Here is a 14,872-nt window from a genome sequence, read left to right as displayed (position 1 = left end):
CTGGTGAACTGTCATACAGAGACCACCCTCTCTGAAATTTGCTGCAGCTTGATGATGGCTTTGTTAGTTTTGGAGGGGTGAGCAGCTGTGGTTCTGGACGTGTCTGCAAACACCGAGGTTTTGAAGGTTGTCCGAGGTAGGAACAGACTCTTTTGCAACAGGCTCAATGAGATTCAGAGGCCCCCGATCAGGCTGTGTACACCGGCAGTCAAGTAATGAACAGCATGGGGTGTTCACAGGGGCTTAAGCTGAGCTGAGGAGGATAATGTTAAGCTGGAGAGGGATCAGAAGAGATTTAGCAGGATGCTGCCAGGTACGGAAGGTTTGAGTTGTGAGCAGAGGCTGGGTAGGCTGGGACTTTTTTCACTCGAGTATAGGCATTGGAGAGTGAATGGTAAGTGTCTTTTCCCTAGGGTGGGGGATTTTGAGACGAAGGGGCACATAAGGTGAGAGGAGAGAAATTTAAAAAAACACATGATGGCAAGTTCTTTACGGAGAGGGGTTCGCATGTGGAAGGAACTTCCTGAGGAAGTGATGGATGCAGGCACAGTTACAACATTTAAAAGACACTTAGATAAGTAAATGGACAGGAAAGGTTTGGAGGGATATGGGCCAGGAGCAGGCAGGTGGGACGAGTTTAGTTTGGGATTATGTTTAGCATGGACTGGTTGGACTGATGGATCTGCTTCTGAGCTGTATGACTCTACAACAAATAACCATTCTCCAGCCCCTGGATGTGTTTGTTCAGTTTTATGTGATGTGTTGAGGTTCCAGTGTGTAATGAAACAGAATGGACAATTAATTTCACATCCTGCCAAGTGGTGAGAATTGGATTTTGAAAAAGTGATTCGTACTTTAATTTCCTTTTTAATGTGTGCAGGGGAGATCAGGCAAATGGAGCAGCTCTTGCAAAGGGCCAGCCCAGGCTCAAAGGGGCTGAATGGTTCTGACTGCGCTGAATGGTTTGAAAACACAATAAACCTTCACCTGCTATTGCAGCGGCTGAATAAGGAGGTGGCCAGATGAGAGGTTGAGGAGGTTTGTGAAGGTGTATGGTGGGGATTTCAGGATGGCATTACAGTGTTGGAGGCTGTAAGGCTGTCATTAAAAGTCTAGGCCAAACATCAGGAAGATCAGCCTGGAGGGCGCCACACTGACAGTGCAGCAAAACCCTAAATCAGGAACATGGTTTCTCGAGTTCATGGGGATTCAGCACCGGGAAAACGGGCAATTGGGATACACTGTGGCACTGAGTACAGGTAGCAGAGGGTGGCATGGATCTGAGCGACCATGGGATAGGGGAGGGGGTAAGAATGTCTCTGAAAGGATTAATGTTAAAGCGACATTAATTTCCACCCAGTCTAATGATGTTGCACAGTGTGGAGAATCACACAGTCTAACATGGAGCCATACATGCCATCTCTGTCATTGTAATTATGTCTATGTAACATGTACTTATTGCTACCATTGCAGTAAATCACCCACCTTGTTGTTAAGACAAGTGCCTCCTTTCTCCATGAGCCAATTGTCATTATTCTCTGCTATTGCTAATTCGATAGGCCCATACACTCAGCATGGAAAGGAGGGCTGGTGAGACAGTGATTATGTGACTGAACTAATAATCTGTAAAATAAAATAACACAGAAGATTGGTCCCTGGACCCGAAACGTTAAGTCTGCTTTGTCCACAGATGCTGCCAGACCTGCTGAGTTTAGACTCAGAGACTTGTACAGCAGGGTTAATTAGTATTTGTTACTGAATCTATTATTCTGTTAATTTTTCCAAATGAGTTGCAGCTAAGGCAATTCTTTTCTTTATTTTTACTTCAGTTGCATTTTAACTATAATGTATGAATAAAGTATGTTTTGCTTCAAATCCAGTCAAATTGCATCTGGAAAGCAACACCTTACACGTACCTTTAAAATAAGAAAATGTAAGGGTCTAGACTATCTTCTTAATATATTTTGAGGGGGTCTGGTCTGCTCTAGAACACTTTGCCCTCCTCCACATTCTTAACAGCATAAAACTTACCAAATTCCCACCCCTCCTCTCAGGTCTGAAGGAGAATCACGGTGGACTCAAAACATTAACTGTATTTCTATGTCTCCTTAGATGCTGTTAGACCTGCTGAATTTCTCCAGCATTCCTCTGTGTTTGTTTCAGACTCCAGTTCTTCGATTAGCCTACAGGGAGAGCCTTTGATATAGATGGTCACGGAGGATTACAAAAGCTTTATTCTTTATCTCCTAATTCTATTTGTGCTACCTAAGCTTCATTATTTATTTATTGCAGTGAATTGAGAATGACTGATTAATATGCATGAAACAGAGATCAGACTGTGTTTTATGTGTCAGCCTGTTTTTGTGATCTGTGTTAAAATGAATCACTGACCATTCACCAGCACTGGCTAAGGTTAAAGTGATGACAAGTTGCCCTATTTGATTAACTGTTTGGGTTAGTTCTGACAGGGATATAGTGTGATGCTTGTTTTGTTGTCTGTGTGATGACAATTCTGATTTCTGAGGTTATATTACAGAATGAGGACTGATGCTAATGAATCATCTATAGCCCACAGGTTTACAATAAGGTCTCTACATTCATATAGGGGGGAAGAGATGTAGTTCTTGTTGCCTCAGCTGTTTTCTGCAAAGATACCTGATTTAAAGAAAAAAAAACAAGTCGACTTCTCTTGACACAGTTCACAACTTCAAGCCTCCACATTAGTGTGATCCCTGAGGCAGATTTGGTTAAGTGCAACAGGTTAGAGTAGGTAGGGAGACAATATTTTGACTCTGAGAGGAGTTGGGAACCATGCAGGAGTGACCAAAAGTGGCCCACCTTAACGACAGAACCTCCTTGTCATTTTTTAGATCTGTTACCCCACCGCCAGTGAGATCAGTGTTCTGAATGTTATCTCATTTAACCTGAATTCACATAAACAGAGCAATTGTGGCATTCAACTGATTACATAGAACATAGAACATAGAGCATCGAACAATACTGCGCAGAACAGGCCCTTCGGCCCTCAATGTTGCGTCGATCTGTGAACTAATCTAAGCCCATCCCCCTACACTATCTCATCATCATCCATGTGCTTATCCAAGGACTGTTTAAATCTCCCTAATGTAGCTGAGTTAACTACTTTGGCAGGTAGGACATTCCACACCCTTGCCACTCACTGAGTAAAGAACCTGCCTCCGACATCTGTCTTAAATCTATCACCCCTCAACTTGCAGCCAAGCCCCCTCATACAAGCAGATGTCATCATCTTGGGAAAAAGACTTTCACTGTCTACCCTATCTAATCCTCTGATCATCTTGTATGTCTCTATCAAGTCCCCTCTTAGCTGTCTTCTCTCCAATGAGAACAGATTCAAGTTCCTCAGCCTTTCTTCATAAGACCTTCCCTCCAGACCAGGCAACATCCTGGTAAATCTCCTCTGCACCTTTTCCAATGCTTCCACATCCTTCCTGTAATGGAGCAGCCAGAACTGTACACATATTCCAAGTGAGGCAGCACCAGCATTTTGTATGGTTGCAGCAAGACATCACGGCTCCAGAACTCAATCCCTCTACCAATAAAACCTAACACACCGTATACCTTCTTAACAGCACTATCATCCTGGGTGACAACTTTCAAGGATCTATGTACATGGACACCAAGATCCCTCTACACATCCCACCACCAAGAATCTTTCCATTGACCCAGTGTTCTGCCTTCCTGTTATTCTTCCCAAAGTGAATCACATCACGTTTATCTGCATTAAACTCCATTTGCCACCTCTCAGCCCAATTCTGCAGTTTATCCAAGTGCCCCTGAAACCTGCAACATTCTACCACACTGTCCACCACTCCACCGACTTTAGTGACATCTGCAAACTTACTGACCCATACTGTGCCCAAGTCATTTATAAAAATGACAAACAACATTGGTCCCAAAACAGATCTTTGTGGCACACCACCAGTAACCAGACTCCAGGCTGGATATTTTCCATCAACCACCACTCGTTGCCTTCTTACAGAAAGCCAGTTTCTAATCCAAACTCCTAAATCACCCTCAATCCCATGCCTCTGCATTTTCTCCAACAGCCTACCATGTGGAACCTTATCAAAGACTTTACTGAAGTCCATATATACCACGTCAACTGCCCTACCCTCACCCACATGCTTGGTCACCTTCTCAAAAAACTCAATGAGGCTTGTGAGACACAACCTGCTCTTGACGAAACCATCTTGACTCTCTGAAACCAAATTGTTGCTTGCTAGATGATTATAAATCCTCTTATAATCCTTTCCAAAACCTTTTCTACAACAGAAGTAAGGCTCACTGGTCTGTAATTACCTGGGTCACCTCTGCTGCCCTTCTTGAACAAGGGCACAATATTTGAAATCCTCCGGTCCTCTGGTATGAAACCTGTAGACAATGATGACTCAAAGATCAAGGCCAAAGGCTCCACCATCCCCTCCCTAGCTTCCCAGAGAATTCTCAGAAAAATCCCATTTGGCCCAGGGGTTTTGTCTACTTTCACACCTTCTAGAATTGATAACACCTCCTCCTTACTAACCTCAATCCTTTCTAGTCTAATAGCATGTATCTCAGTCTTCTCCTCTACAATATTCTCTTTTTCCTGAGTGAAAACAATGAGAAATGTTCGTTTAGCATCTCTCCGATCTCCACAGGGTCCACACACAACTTCCCACTTCTGTCTTCCCACTTCTGCCCTATTCCTACCCTAGTCATCCTTTTATTCCTCACATGCCCAGAGAAAGCTTTAGGGTTCTTCTTTATTCTACCTGCTAAAGACTACTCATGTCCTTTCCTTGCTCTTCTTAACTCTCTATTTACATCATAGAACATAGAACATAGAAGAATACAGCGCAGTACAGGCCCTTCGGCCCTCGATGTTGCGCCGAACAAAGCCCACCTAACCTACACTAACCCACTATCCTCCATATACCTATCCAATGCCCGCTTAAATACCCATAAAGAGGGAGAGTCCACTACTGCTACTGGCAGGGCATTCCATGAACTTACAACTCGCTGAGTGAAGAACCTACCCCTAACATCAGTCCTATATCTACACCCCCTTAATTTAAAGCTATGCCCCCTTCCTCGCTAATCTATAACTCTCCATAGCCTCATCTGAACCATCTTGCCTCAACATCACATTGGCCTCCCTCTTCCACTTAACAAGAGATGCAATTTCTTTAGTAAACCACAGTTCCCTTTATCACTTCCCCCCTGCCTGACAGGGTTGTACCTATCAAGGACTCGCAATATCTGTTCCTTAAACTAGATCCACATTTCAATTGTCTCCATCCACTACATGTTGCTACCCCATTCTATCCATCCGAAGTCTTGCCTAAACGCATTATTATTCCCCTTCCCCCATCTATAACTATTGCCCTGTAGCATGTACCTATCCCTTTCCAGTGCTAAGCTAAACATAACCAAATTATGGTCACTCTCTCGAAAGTGCTCCCCAGTCACTAAATCAAACATCTAGCCTGGTTCATTACTAAGCACCATATTCAGTGTAGCCTCCCCTTTTATTGGCCCTTCGACACACTGTGTCAGGAAACCCTTCTGCACACATTGGACAAGAACTGATCCATCCAGCGTACTAGAGTTATAGCATTTCCAGTCAATGTTGGGGAAGTTAAAGTCCCCCAGAATGGCCACCCTGTTCCTTTCACTCCTATCCAGAACCATTTTACCGATCCTCTCCTCCACATCCCTGGAACTCTGCAGAAGCTTATAAAAAACTCCCAGCAGTATGACCTCTCCTTTCCTCTTTGTAACCTCAGCCCATACTTCAGTAGATGAGTCCTCAAAAAAAGTTCTCCCAGCCACCATTATACTGTCCTTGACTAACAAGGCCACACCTCCCCCTCTTTTACCGCCTTCCCTGATCTTAATGAAAGATCTAAACCCTGGAACCTGCAACATCCATTCCTGACCTTGCTCTATCCATGTCTCTGAAATGACCACAACATTGAAGTCCCAGGTACCTATCATGTGGCATGGGTAATAATCCAGAGATGACAACTCTGTTTGTTCTAGCTCTCAGCTTCCATCCTAGCTCCCTGAAATCCTGCCTTACATCCCTATCCCTCTTTCTACCTATGTTGTTGGTACCTACATGGACCACGACTTGAGGCTGGTCACCCTCTCCCTTCAGGACCCCAAAGATACGATCCGAGACATCACGGACTCTGGCACTTGGGAGGCAACACACCAACCGTGAGTCTCATTCGTTCCCTACAAACCTTCTATCTGAGCCTCTCCAATGACTAACACTCTCCTCCTTTCCCCCCTTCCCTCCTGTGCAACAGGGACAGGCTCTGTGCCAGAGACCTGGGCCCCACTGCTTGCCCCTGGTAAGTCGCCCCCCTCAACAGTATCCAAAACGGTATACATGTTTTTCAGGGGAACAACCACTGACTGTTTTTTGTCCCCCTTCTAACAGTCACCCAGTTTTCTTCGTGCCTAGGAGTAACTGCTTCCCTGTAACTCTTAACTACAACAGCCTCTGCCTCCCGAATGATCCGAAGTCCATCTAGCTCCAGCTCCAGGTCCCTAACGTGGCCTTGGAGGAGGGATAGTCCGGTGCACTTCCTGCAGATGTACTTGGATGGTCCCTCACCTCAAACATCATGCAGGAGGAACATCCCTCACCCTGCACTGCCATCCCCTGCTAGTCCACTAGTCACAAAGTAAAAAAGAAAAGAAGCTTACCTGATGTGTCCCTGGTATCCAAGGTTAGAGGAGGTGGTTGGGTGGGAGGCTCTAGAAGGGTAGGGACTTGGGTTTAGAAAACACTCACTTATTTAGCCAAAGGAAAAACAAGTCTCTCCTTTCCCAGAACCCTCTGCTCTCCGAGGTGCTGCTGCTGCTTAAAGTTTTAAATCAGTGACTCACCTTTCCCAACAGGCCCCTGGCCCTTCCTTGTATTCTTCCTGCTGCTGAAAACAGAAATAGAGGGCTCTGATGCTCAAGGTAAGGCTTTGAAGATTTAAATCACCTTTCCCCACAGGCCCCTGCTCCAAGCTCCTGCTCTTCCTGCTGTTGAAAACAGAAAAAAAAGAACATTTTAATTAAGTTACCCCTGACTCTCCCAGGTAATGATGAGAGTTAATGCAGGAAATACTTTTGTGGATGTGTACACCGGGTTCCAGAAAGCATGTGAGACAATTGTGTGGCATTCAGTGAGGATTCAACTGACTACTGGTCATTGCTGTCATCCTGTAAAAGGTTAGTTGATGTCAACTGGCCAAGGAGATAAAGGACCAAACACAGAGAACATTGGAGGAACCCAACGGGCCTGGCGATATCTAAGCCGAAGAGAAACAGAGTTAGTGTTTTGAGAATTGTGCTGAAGAGTCATACTGGACTTTAAAGATTAACTCTGTTTCTCTTTCCACAGATCATGCCAGACCTGCTGAGTTTCTCCAGTGCTCCCTGCACTTGTTTCAGATTTCCAGCATCTGCAGTGTTTTGCCCTTATTTGTGGATGAGTAAGAACTGCTCCTTGGAAGAACTTTCTAAGGCTTCAGTGGTAAGTTTTACATCTTGGGTGGCATGGCGGCTCAGTGGTGAGTGCTGCTACCTCAGAGCACCTGGGAGTTAGGTTCGATTCCATTCTCGGGTGACTGTCTTTGTGGAGTTTGAATGCTCTCCCTGTGTCTGTGTGGGTCCCCTCGTGGTGCTCTGGCTTCCTTCCACAGTTCAAAGATGTGCATATTAGTTGGATTGGCCATGTTATATTGCCCTGTAGTATCCAGGGATGTGCGGGCGAGGTGGATTATTCATGGGAAACATGGGGGTATAGGGATTGTGTGGAATGCGCTTCAGAAGGTTGTTGTGGACATATGGGCTAAATGGCCTCTTTCAATAATGTACACAGATATTCTCCAATTGGAGATGATATTATACGTATCTGGAGCAAGTAGGACGTGAATCCAGGCCTCCAGGCTCACAGTTAGGGACACTGCTACTGTCACTATCACAAGAGACCCCTAAAAGGCATATCCTAACTTGCACCCAACCCATCTTAGAGATATCAGTAACTCTCCACCAGGGAATTGAACTCCCACCTTCCACACAACAGGCAAGATTCTACCCACGATATAAATGAGGAAATGCTTAGTGCAGTGATGTGTACACCAGCATGAGACCTCAATGTCATTCTGTCATGTTCCCATGTATCTGCTGCCTTTGTTTCCCTAGTTGGAATAGGTCACAGGTTTGGAAAATGTGATTGAAGGAGTTATCTTGTCGATAGTACATGCTGCTGCTGCTGAACCACACGAGATGGGGGAGATACTAAACGAGTATTTTGCATCAGTGTTTACTGTGGAGAAGGACATGGAAGATATAGAATGTAGGGATATAGATGGTGACATCTTGAAAAATGTCCACTTTTCAGAGGAGGAGTTGCTGGATGTCTTAAAATGCATAAAGGTGGAGAAATCCCCAGGACCTGATCAGGTGAACCTTAGAACTCTGTGGGAAGCTAGAGAAATGATTGCTGGGCCTCTTGCTGTGGGCGGCACGGTGGCACAGTGGTTAGCACTGCTGCCTCGCAGCACCGGAGACCCGGGTTCAATTCCCGCCTCAGGCGACTGACTGTGTGGAGTTTGCACGTTCTCCCCGTGTCTGCGTGGGTTTCCTCCGGGTGCTCCGGTTTCCTCCCACAGTCCAAAGATGTGCAGGTCAGGTGAATTGGCCATGCTAAATTGCCCGTAGTGTTAGGTAAGGGGTAGATGTAGATGTAGATGTAGGGGTATGGGTGGGTTACGCTTCGGCGGGGCGGTGTGGACTTGTTGGGCCGAAGGGCCTGTTTCCACATTGTAAGTAATCAAATCTAATCTAATCTAATCAATAGGCACTGGTGAGGTGCCAGAAGACGTGGTGCCACTATTTAAGACACATGGTAAGAAAAAGCCAGGGAACTATAGACCGGTGAGCCTGACAGGTTGACCAGGTTGTTGGAGGGAATCCTGAGGGACAGGATATATTTGGAAAGGCAAAGGCTGATTCGGGATAGTCAACATGGCTTTGTGCATGGGAAACCATGTCTCACAAGCTTGATTGAGTTTTTCGAAGAAGTAACAAAGAGGACTGATGAGGGTAAAGTGGTGGACGTGATCTATATGGACTTCAGTAAGGCATTCGACAAGGTTCCTCATGGGAGACTGACTAGCAAGGTTACATCTCATGGAATACAGGGAGAACTAGCCATTTTGATACAGAACTGGCTCGAAGTAGAAGACAGGGTGATGGTGGAGGGTTGTTTTTCAGACTGGAGGCATGTGACCAGTGGAGTGCCACAAGGGTTTGTTCTGGGTCCACTAATTTTTGTCATTTATATAAATGATCTGGATGTGAACATAGGAGGTACAGTTAGTAAGTTTGCAGATGACACCAAAATTGGAGATGTAGTGGACAGCGAAGAGGGTTACCTCAGTGTACAATGGGATTTTGGTCAGATGGGCCAATGGGCCAAGGAGTGGTAGATTTAGTTTAACTTAGATAAATGTGAGGTGATGCGTTTTAGAAAGGCAAATTAGAGCAGGACTTGTACACATAAGGGTAAGATCCTGGGGAATGCTGCTGAACAAAGAGACATTGGGGTGCAGTGATGAAGGGCTTTTGCCCGAAACGTTGATTTCGCTGCTCGTTGGATGCTGCCTGAACTGCTGTGCTCTTCCAGCACCACTAATCCAGTATTGGGGTGCAGTGGTTTGTTACTCCTTGAAAGTGGAGTTGCAGGTAGATAGGATAGTGAAGAAGGCATTTGGTATGCTTTCCTTTATTAGTAAGAGCATTCAGTATAGGAGTTGGGAGGTTACGTTGCAGATGTACAACTCATTGGTTAGGCCACATTTGGAGTATTGCATGTAATTCTGGTCTCCCTGCTATAAGGAAGAATGTTGTGAAACTTGAAAGGGTTCAGAAAAGATTTACAAGGATGTTGCCAGAATTGGAGGGTTTGAGCTATAGGCTGGGACTGTTTTCCCTGGAGCATTGGAGGCTGCAGGGTGACCTTATAGAGGTTTATAAAATCATGGGGGGCATGGATAAGGTAAATAGACTAGGTCTAAAGAAAACAACTGCAGCCTATCTAATCTCTCTTCATTGTTGAATCACTCCAGCCTAGGCAACATCCTGGTGAATCTCCTCTGCATCCCCTCCAGTGCAATCACATCCTTCCTAAGGTTAAAGTAACCAGAACTACACGGTGTACTCCAGCTGTTTCGATAGTTTACCACGGCTTTTGCCAAGGCCTCTTACCGGTACAAAATTCAGAATGAACATCCCTTTCATGCCTTCTTCCCCCACCATGAAATCTCTGCTTGGTCGATTCCTACACACTGATAGGAGTTTTGCTGTTAAACACCAAAAGAGAACCTTTTGTCACAATTGTCACACTTGTCACACCTAATAACCCTTCAGTTATTAAGTATGACAAATGGTTAAGATATGTGACAGCAATATGAAACCACCAGCACTCCATGTGTAATAATTAATTTGGTTGGAAGTCTTAGATCAGGTTTCAGGTTCTGTGAGTCCCTCAGCAGTCTGATCACTAGCCTTGCAGAATTGTCTCGTCCCTTGACATCATTCTTTTCTCTCCGTCTTTTCTTCTAGAATGCTGCTTCATTTGGTGATTTACTCCTGATAGTCCCAGGATTGGAAGGAATGCCACAGAGAGGAAACTTCCAAGGGAAGGGGTACTGGTGCCTGTGATACTGAGCTCAATTTCCAAGGTGATAGAGATGGGATGTAGCTCATCAGCTGTCATGGAAAACCAGTCAAGGAGATCCGACAGAGGTACGTACAGACAGAAGCACGCTGCAGTTTTGAAAACCTCCTACATCACTAGCCTCCTCATTAATAAGCAACAGAGGTTAGCCTGTGAGCCATGGCCTTTACAAGCACAATTGTCAGAATCTAAATAGGTGCAACCATGGCTTTTGTTCAGTCAGCTTAGAATATTTCAATTCTCAATCACCAGTTGTGCAAGGTTATGTTAGAAACAGTGCAGCTTTTCAAAACATAGTTTTATAACTCACGGAGAAATTCAATCAAACTCGTAACTGATTTTGATAGAATAACTATAAAAGGCATCTGGTTGGATAAATGAATAGGAAGGGCCTAGAGGGATATGGGCCAAATGCTGGCCAAAGGGACTAGATTAATTAAAGATGTCTGGTTGGCATGGACAAGTTGGACCACAGGGTCAGTTTCCGTGCTGTACATCTCTATGACTCTAAACTGTTCAGAGATTGGAGTGATACCTGGCACACAGGAAGATGGCTGTGGTTACAGAGTCAGCATCCTTGCAAGACGATTCGCAGAAGGGTTAAAATCAACTAGGTAAAAACAATGACTGCAGATGCTGGAAACCAGATTCTGGATTACTGGTGCTGGAAGAGCACAGCAGTTCAGGCAGCATCCAAGGAGCTTCGAAATCGACGTTTCCCTACTCTGAATCCTCTTGCAAGGATGCCAGCCTTGAAGAAGTTTTCCTCCTCTCTCTACAAGAATCTCAGGGAGCCCCTCTCCCACTGCAACTCCCAGGTCATTTCCTCTGCAGCACTGTCCCCATGACTTGTCCTACCGGCCTATCTCCTTTTCCACTTATCCACTCCACCCTCTCCTCCCTGACCCATCACCTTCATCCCCTCCCCCACTCACCCATTGTACTCTATGCTACTTTCTCCCCACCCCCTACCCTCCTCTCGCTTATCTCTCCACGCTTCAGGCTCACTGCCTTTATTCCTGATGAAGGGCTTTTGCCCGAAACATCGATTTCGAAGCTCCTTGGATGCTGCCTGAACTGCTGTGCTCTTCCAGCACCACTAATCCAGAATCTGGTTTCCAGCATCTGCAGTCATTGTTTTTACCTCTGTGGTTGCAGAGGGTCAGTCATCTCAGCTCCAGGACATCTCTGCAGGAGTCCCTCAGGGTAGTATCCTAGGCCCAACAATATTCAACTTCTTCATCAATGACCTTCCCTCCAACATTATATTAAAAGTGGGATGTTCACCAATGTTTGCACAATGTTCAGTGCTATTCATGACTCCTCAGGCACTGAAGCAGTCCATGTTCAACACCTGGACAATATCCAGGTATGGGCTTGTGTCCAGCAAATAACATTTGCATCACACAAACGGCAGGAAATGGCTGTCTCCAACAAGAGAGAATCTAACCATCGCTCCTTGAAATTTATTGCCAAGACCATCAATGATTCTCCTGCTATCAGCATCCTGGGGCTTACCATTGAGCAGAAGCTGAATGGAACACACCTTATAATTGCAAGAGCAGTTTGAAGGCTTGGAATCCTGCAATAAGTTACTCACTTCTGATTCCCCATTGCCTGTCCATCATCTACAAGGCACTAGTCAGGAATGTGATGGAATACTCCCCACTTGGATGGATAGGTGCAGCTCCAGCAACACTCAAGAAGCTTGACACCATCCAGGATAAACTTGAGTGGCACTACTTGACTTGGTGGTTAGCCCTGCTGCCTCACAGCACCTGGTGCCTGGATTCGATTCCCACCTCAGGCAACTGTGTGGTGTTTGCACATTCTCCCTGTGTCTGCATGTGTTTCCTCTGGTGCTCCGACAGTTCAAAGGTGTGCAAGTTACATAGATTAGGCATGCTATGGTGTCCAGTGATGTATAGGCTGGGTGGATTAGCTATGGAAAATACAGGGTTAGAGGGATGGGATGGGTTGGGATGGGATGCTCAGTCAGTGCGGACACGATGAGCCAGATGGCCTGCTTCCACAGACATCTACTCCCACCACCACCAATGCTCAGTAGCAGCAATGTGTACCATTTACAAGATGAATTGCAGAAATTCACCAACAATCCTTAGACATTCCTAACCCATGACCACTTCCACCTAGACGATCAAGGGCAACAAATACATGGGGGCACTATCAGCTGCAACTGCCCCTCCAAGCCACTCACCATGCTGACTTAGAAATACATCACCGTTCTTTCAGTGTCGCTGGGTCAAAATCCTGGATTCCCCTCCCTTAGGGCATGATGGATCAACCCACAGCAGGTGAACAGCATTGGTTCAAGGAGGCAGCTCATTACCACCTTCTCAAGGGCACCTAGGGATGGGCAGTAAATGCTGACCCAGCCAGTGATGCCCACTCCCTATGAATTGTTTTTTGGAGATTATGAGAAGCTCATGGCTGGAGGTTAATAACCAGAGGAAATAGGTAATTGGTCAAAATTCCAAGGGAGATTCACGAAAAGACGTCTGAAATGCACTGACCTATTAAGATTTGGAATCATCTGGATGAATGTGAAAAGGAACAAGTTCCAGAATAAGTGGAATGGAGGTGAATTATTTGGAGGACAGTGAGATTAGAATATGACTAATTTGAGAATTCCTTTGTTGATCAGAAGGCCTCCTTAAGTAATTCCATGTTCTGAAGTAACATGTGTTTTATTGACCTGAATGACACTCAGCCCATTCGTCATTGTGATAGCTCAGACCAGCCACTGCCTTACATGTTCCAATCTGTTCGTAGAATCATACAGTACACAAGAGGTCTTGTGGTGCATCAACTCTGCTATATAAAAATAAATTACTATCTCCACTAGTTGCACTTTCCCACACTACACCCTGTAGCCTTGCATGTTATGACCCTTCCAGTTCTCATCCAGACTTGTGAGATTTCCCACTTCAACTACTCTCCCAGGTAGTGCATTCCAGACCCCGCCCTCAAAACCCTTCTCCTTCCTTCCATTTGAAAATATTGTGGTGCACAAGGCAGTCAGAGCACATGCTCATGTCTGTTTACATAGTCCAGTTCTGCTTGGAATAGCTCACCATAAGGTGCCACCTCTGGTGAAGTATAGTGGGCCAGGAATTTCTGTGGCTCTTACTGCCTGCTATTGGTTCGTTGGAAGAATTTACAGTTGGATACCCAACCTATTTGTCCGTGTCATGAGCATACCTTCTTCAGTCATCAAGTCCTGGGTTCCAACCCAGGGATTCAAGCTCAAACATAAAGATGCTGCCAATCGACACAGTATGTGAATACACAAATCTCAAACAATCAGAAATCATTCCACGTGGTAGCACTGAAAAAGAACCAAAGGTTTGTCGTCGGTGAAATATTCTATAAAGACACACCAACAAGTTTATTGCTCATAAAATGCATTTATACAGGTGCTATTACTGTTTGAGACAAATAATGGACTGCAGTTCAAACTTAATTTTATTAAAACACTCGCAGGTTAAAGAAACAATCGTTACGCAACAAATTCAGTTAGCTTTACTGCAAAGCAGACTGACTGCCTGAAAAACACGTTCACAACCCGTGCTGGTGAATTTGATTGAACTGTTTGATTCAATTCACTGAGCTCTCGACAGGGCACTTGAGATTTTATTAGTACAAAGGTGGTCTCACTTGGAGTCTTCGCCGGCCAAACCTTCAGTGAGGGAATGACTGCTACGTATCCTTCTATTCCCCTGTTTCTCTGCCCTTCTGGAATGTTCTCTCACTTCAGCCATAGTGCAGGAGCCACAGTACCCAATGAGGTTAGATGAGATCTTCTAGGTGTACCCATCCCTTCCGAAGATATGATTACTTCATGGTACAAAGCGGTTTGGCTGAAACTGTGAAAATATACAATCTCCCTGTTGTTCTGGCTGAGTGCCTCTTCATGGATTTTTGGTCATAATGAATTGCCCATTGTTCTATATGCAATCTGGCTTTTGACCTGTGGAGATGTTGAATTCCATCAGGCCTCGTTGACAGAAACTGTCTAGCTGCTTGGCCACGGGATCAAATGAAAAGGAGGCTGTGTTGTCACAGTCACTTAGCCTGGTTGTT

At 45.2% G+C, this 14,872-nt stretch overlaps 1 protein-coding gene across 1 annotated transcript in view; it reads left to right on the top strand.

The window, feature by feature from the left end:
• The window catches only part of ppef1 (protein phosphatase, EF-hand calcium binding domain 1), a 78,933-nt gene continuing 64,061 nt past the window's right edge, over positions 1-14,872 (top strand). The window contains exons 1-2 of the mRNA XM_072584825.1: positions 1-136; positions 10,654-10,836. Coding sequence (XP_072440926.1) covers positions 10,782-10,836 — 55 coding nt within the window. The 5' untranslated portion in view covers positions 1-136; positions 10,654-10,781. The remainder of the gene's footprint in view (positions 137-10,653; positions 10,837-14,872) is intronic.

Source organism: Chiloscyllium punctatum, chromosome 15 (genome assembly GCF_047496795.1).
Source record: "Chiloscyllium punctatum isolate Juve2018m chromosome 15, sChiPun1.3, whole genome shotgun sequence".
Classification (NCBI taxonomy): Eukaryota; Metazoa; Chordata; class Chondrichthyes; order Orectolobiformes; family Hemiscylliidae; genus Chiloscyllium; species Chiloscyllium punctatum.
This window is presented reverse-complemented; position numbering and strand designations above follow the sequence as displayed.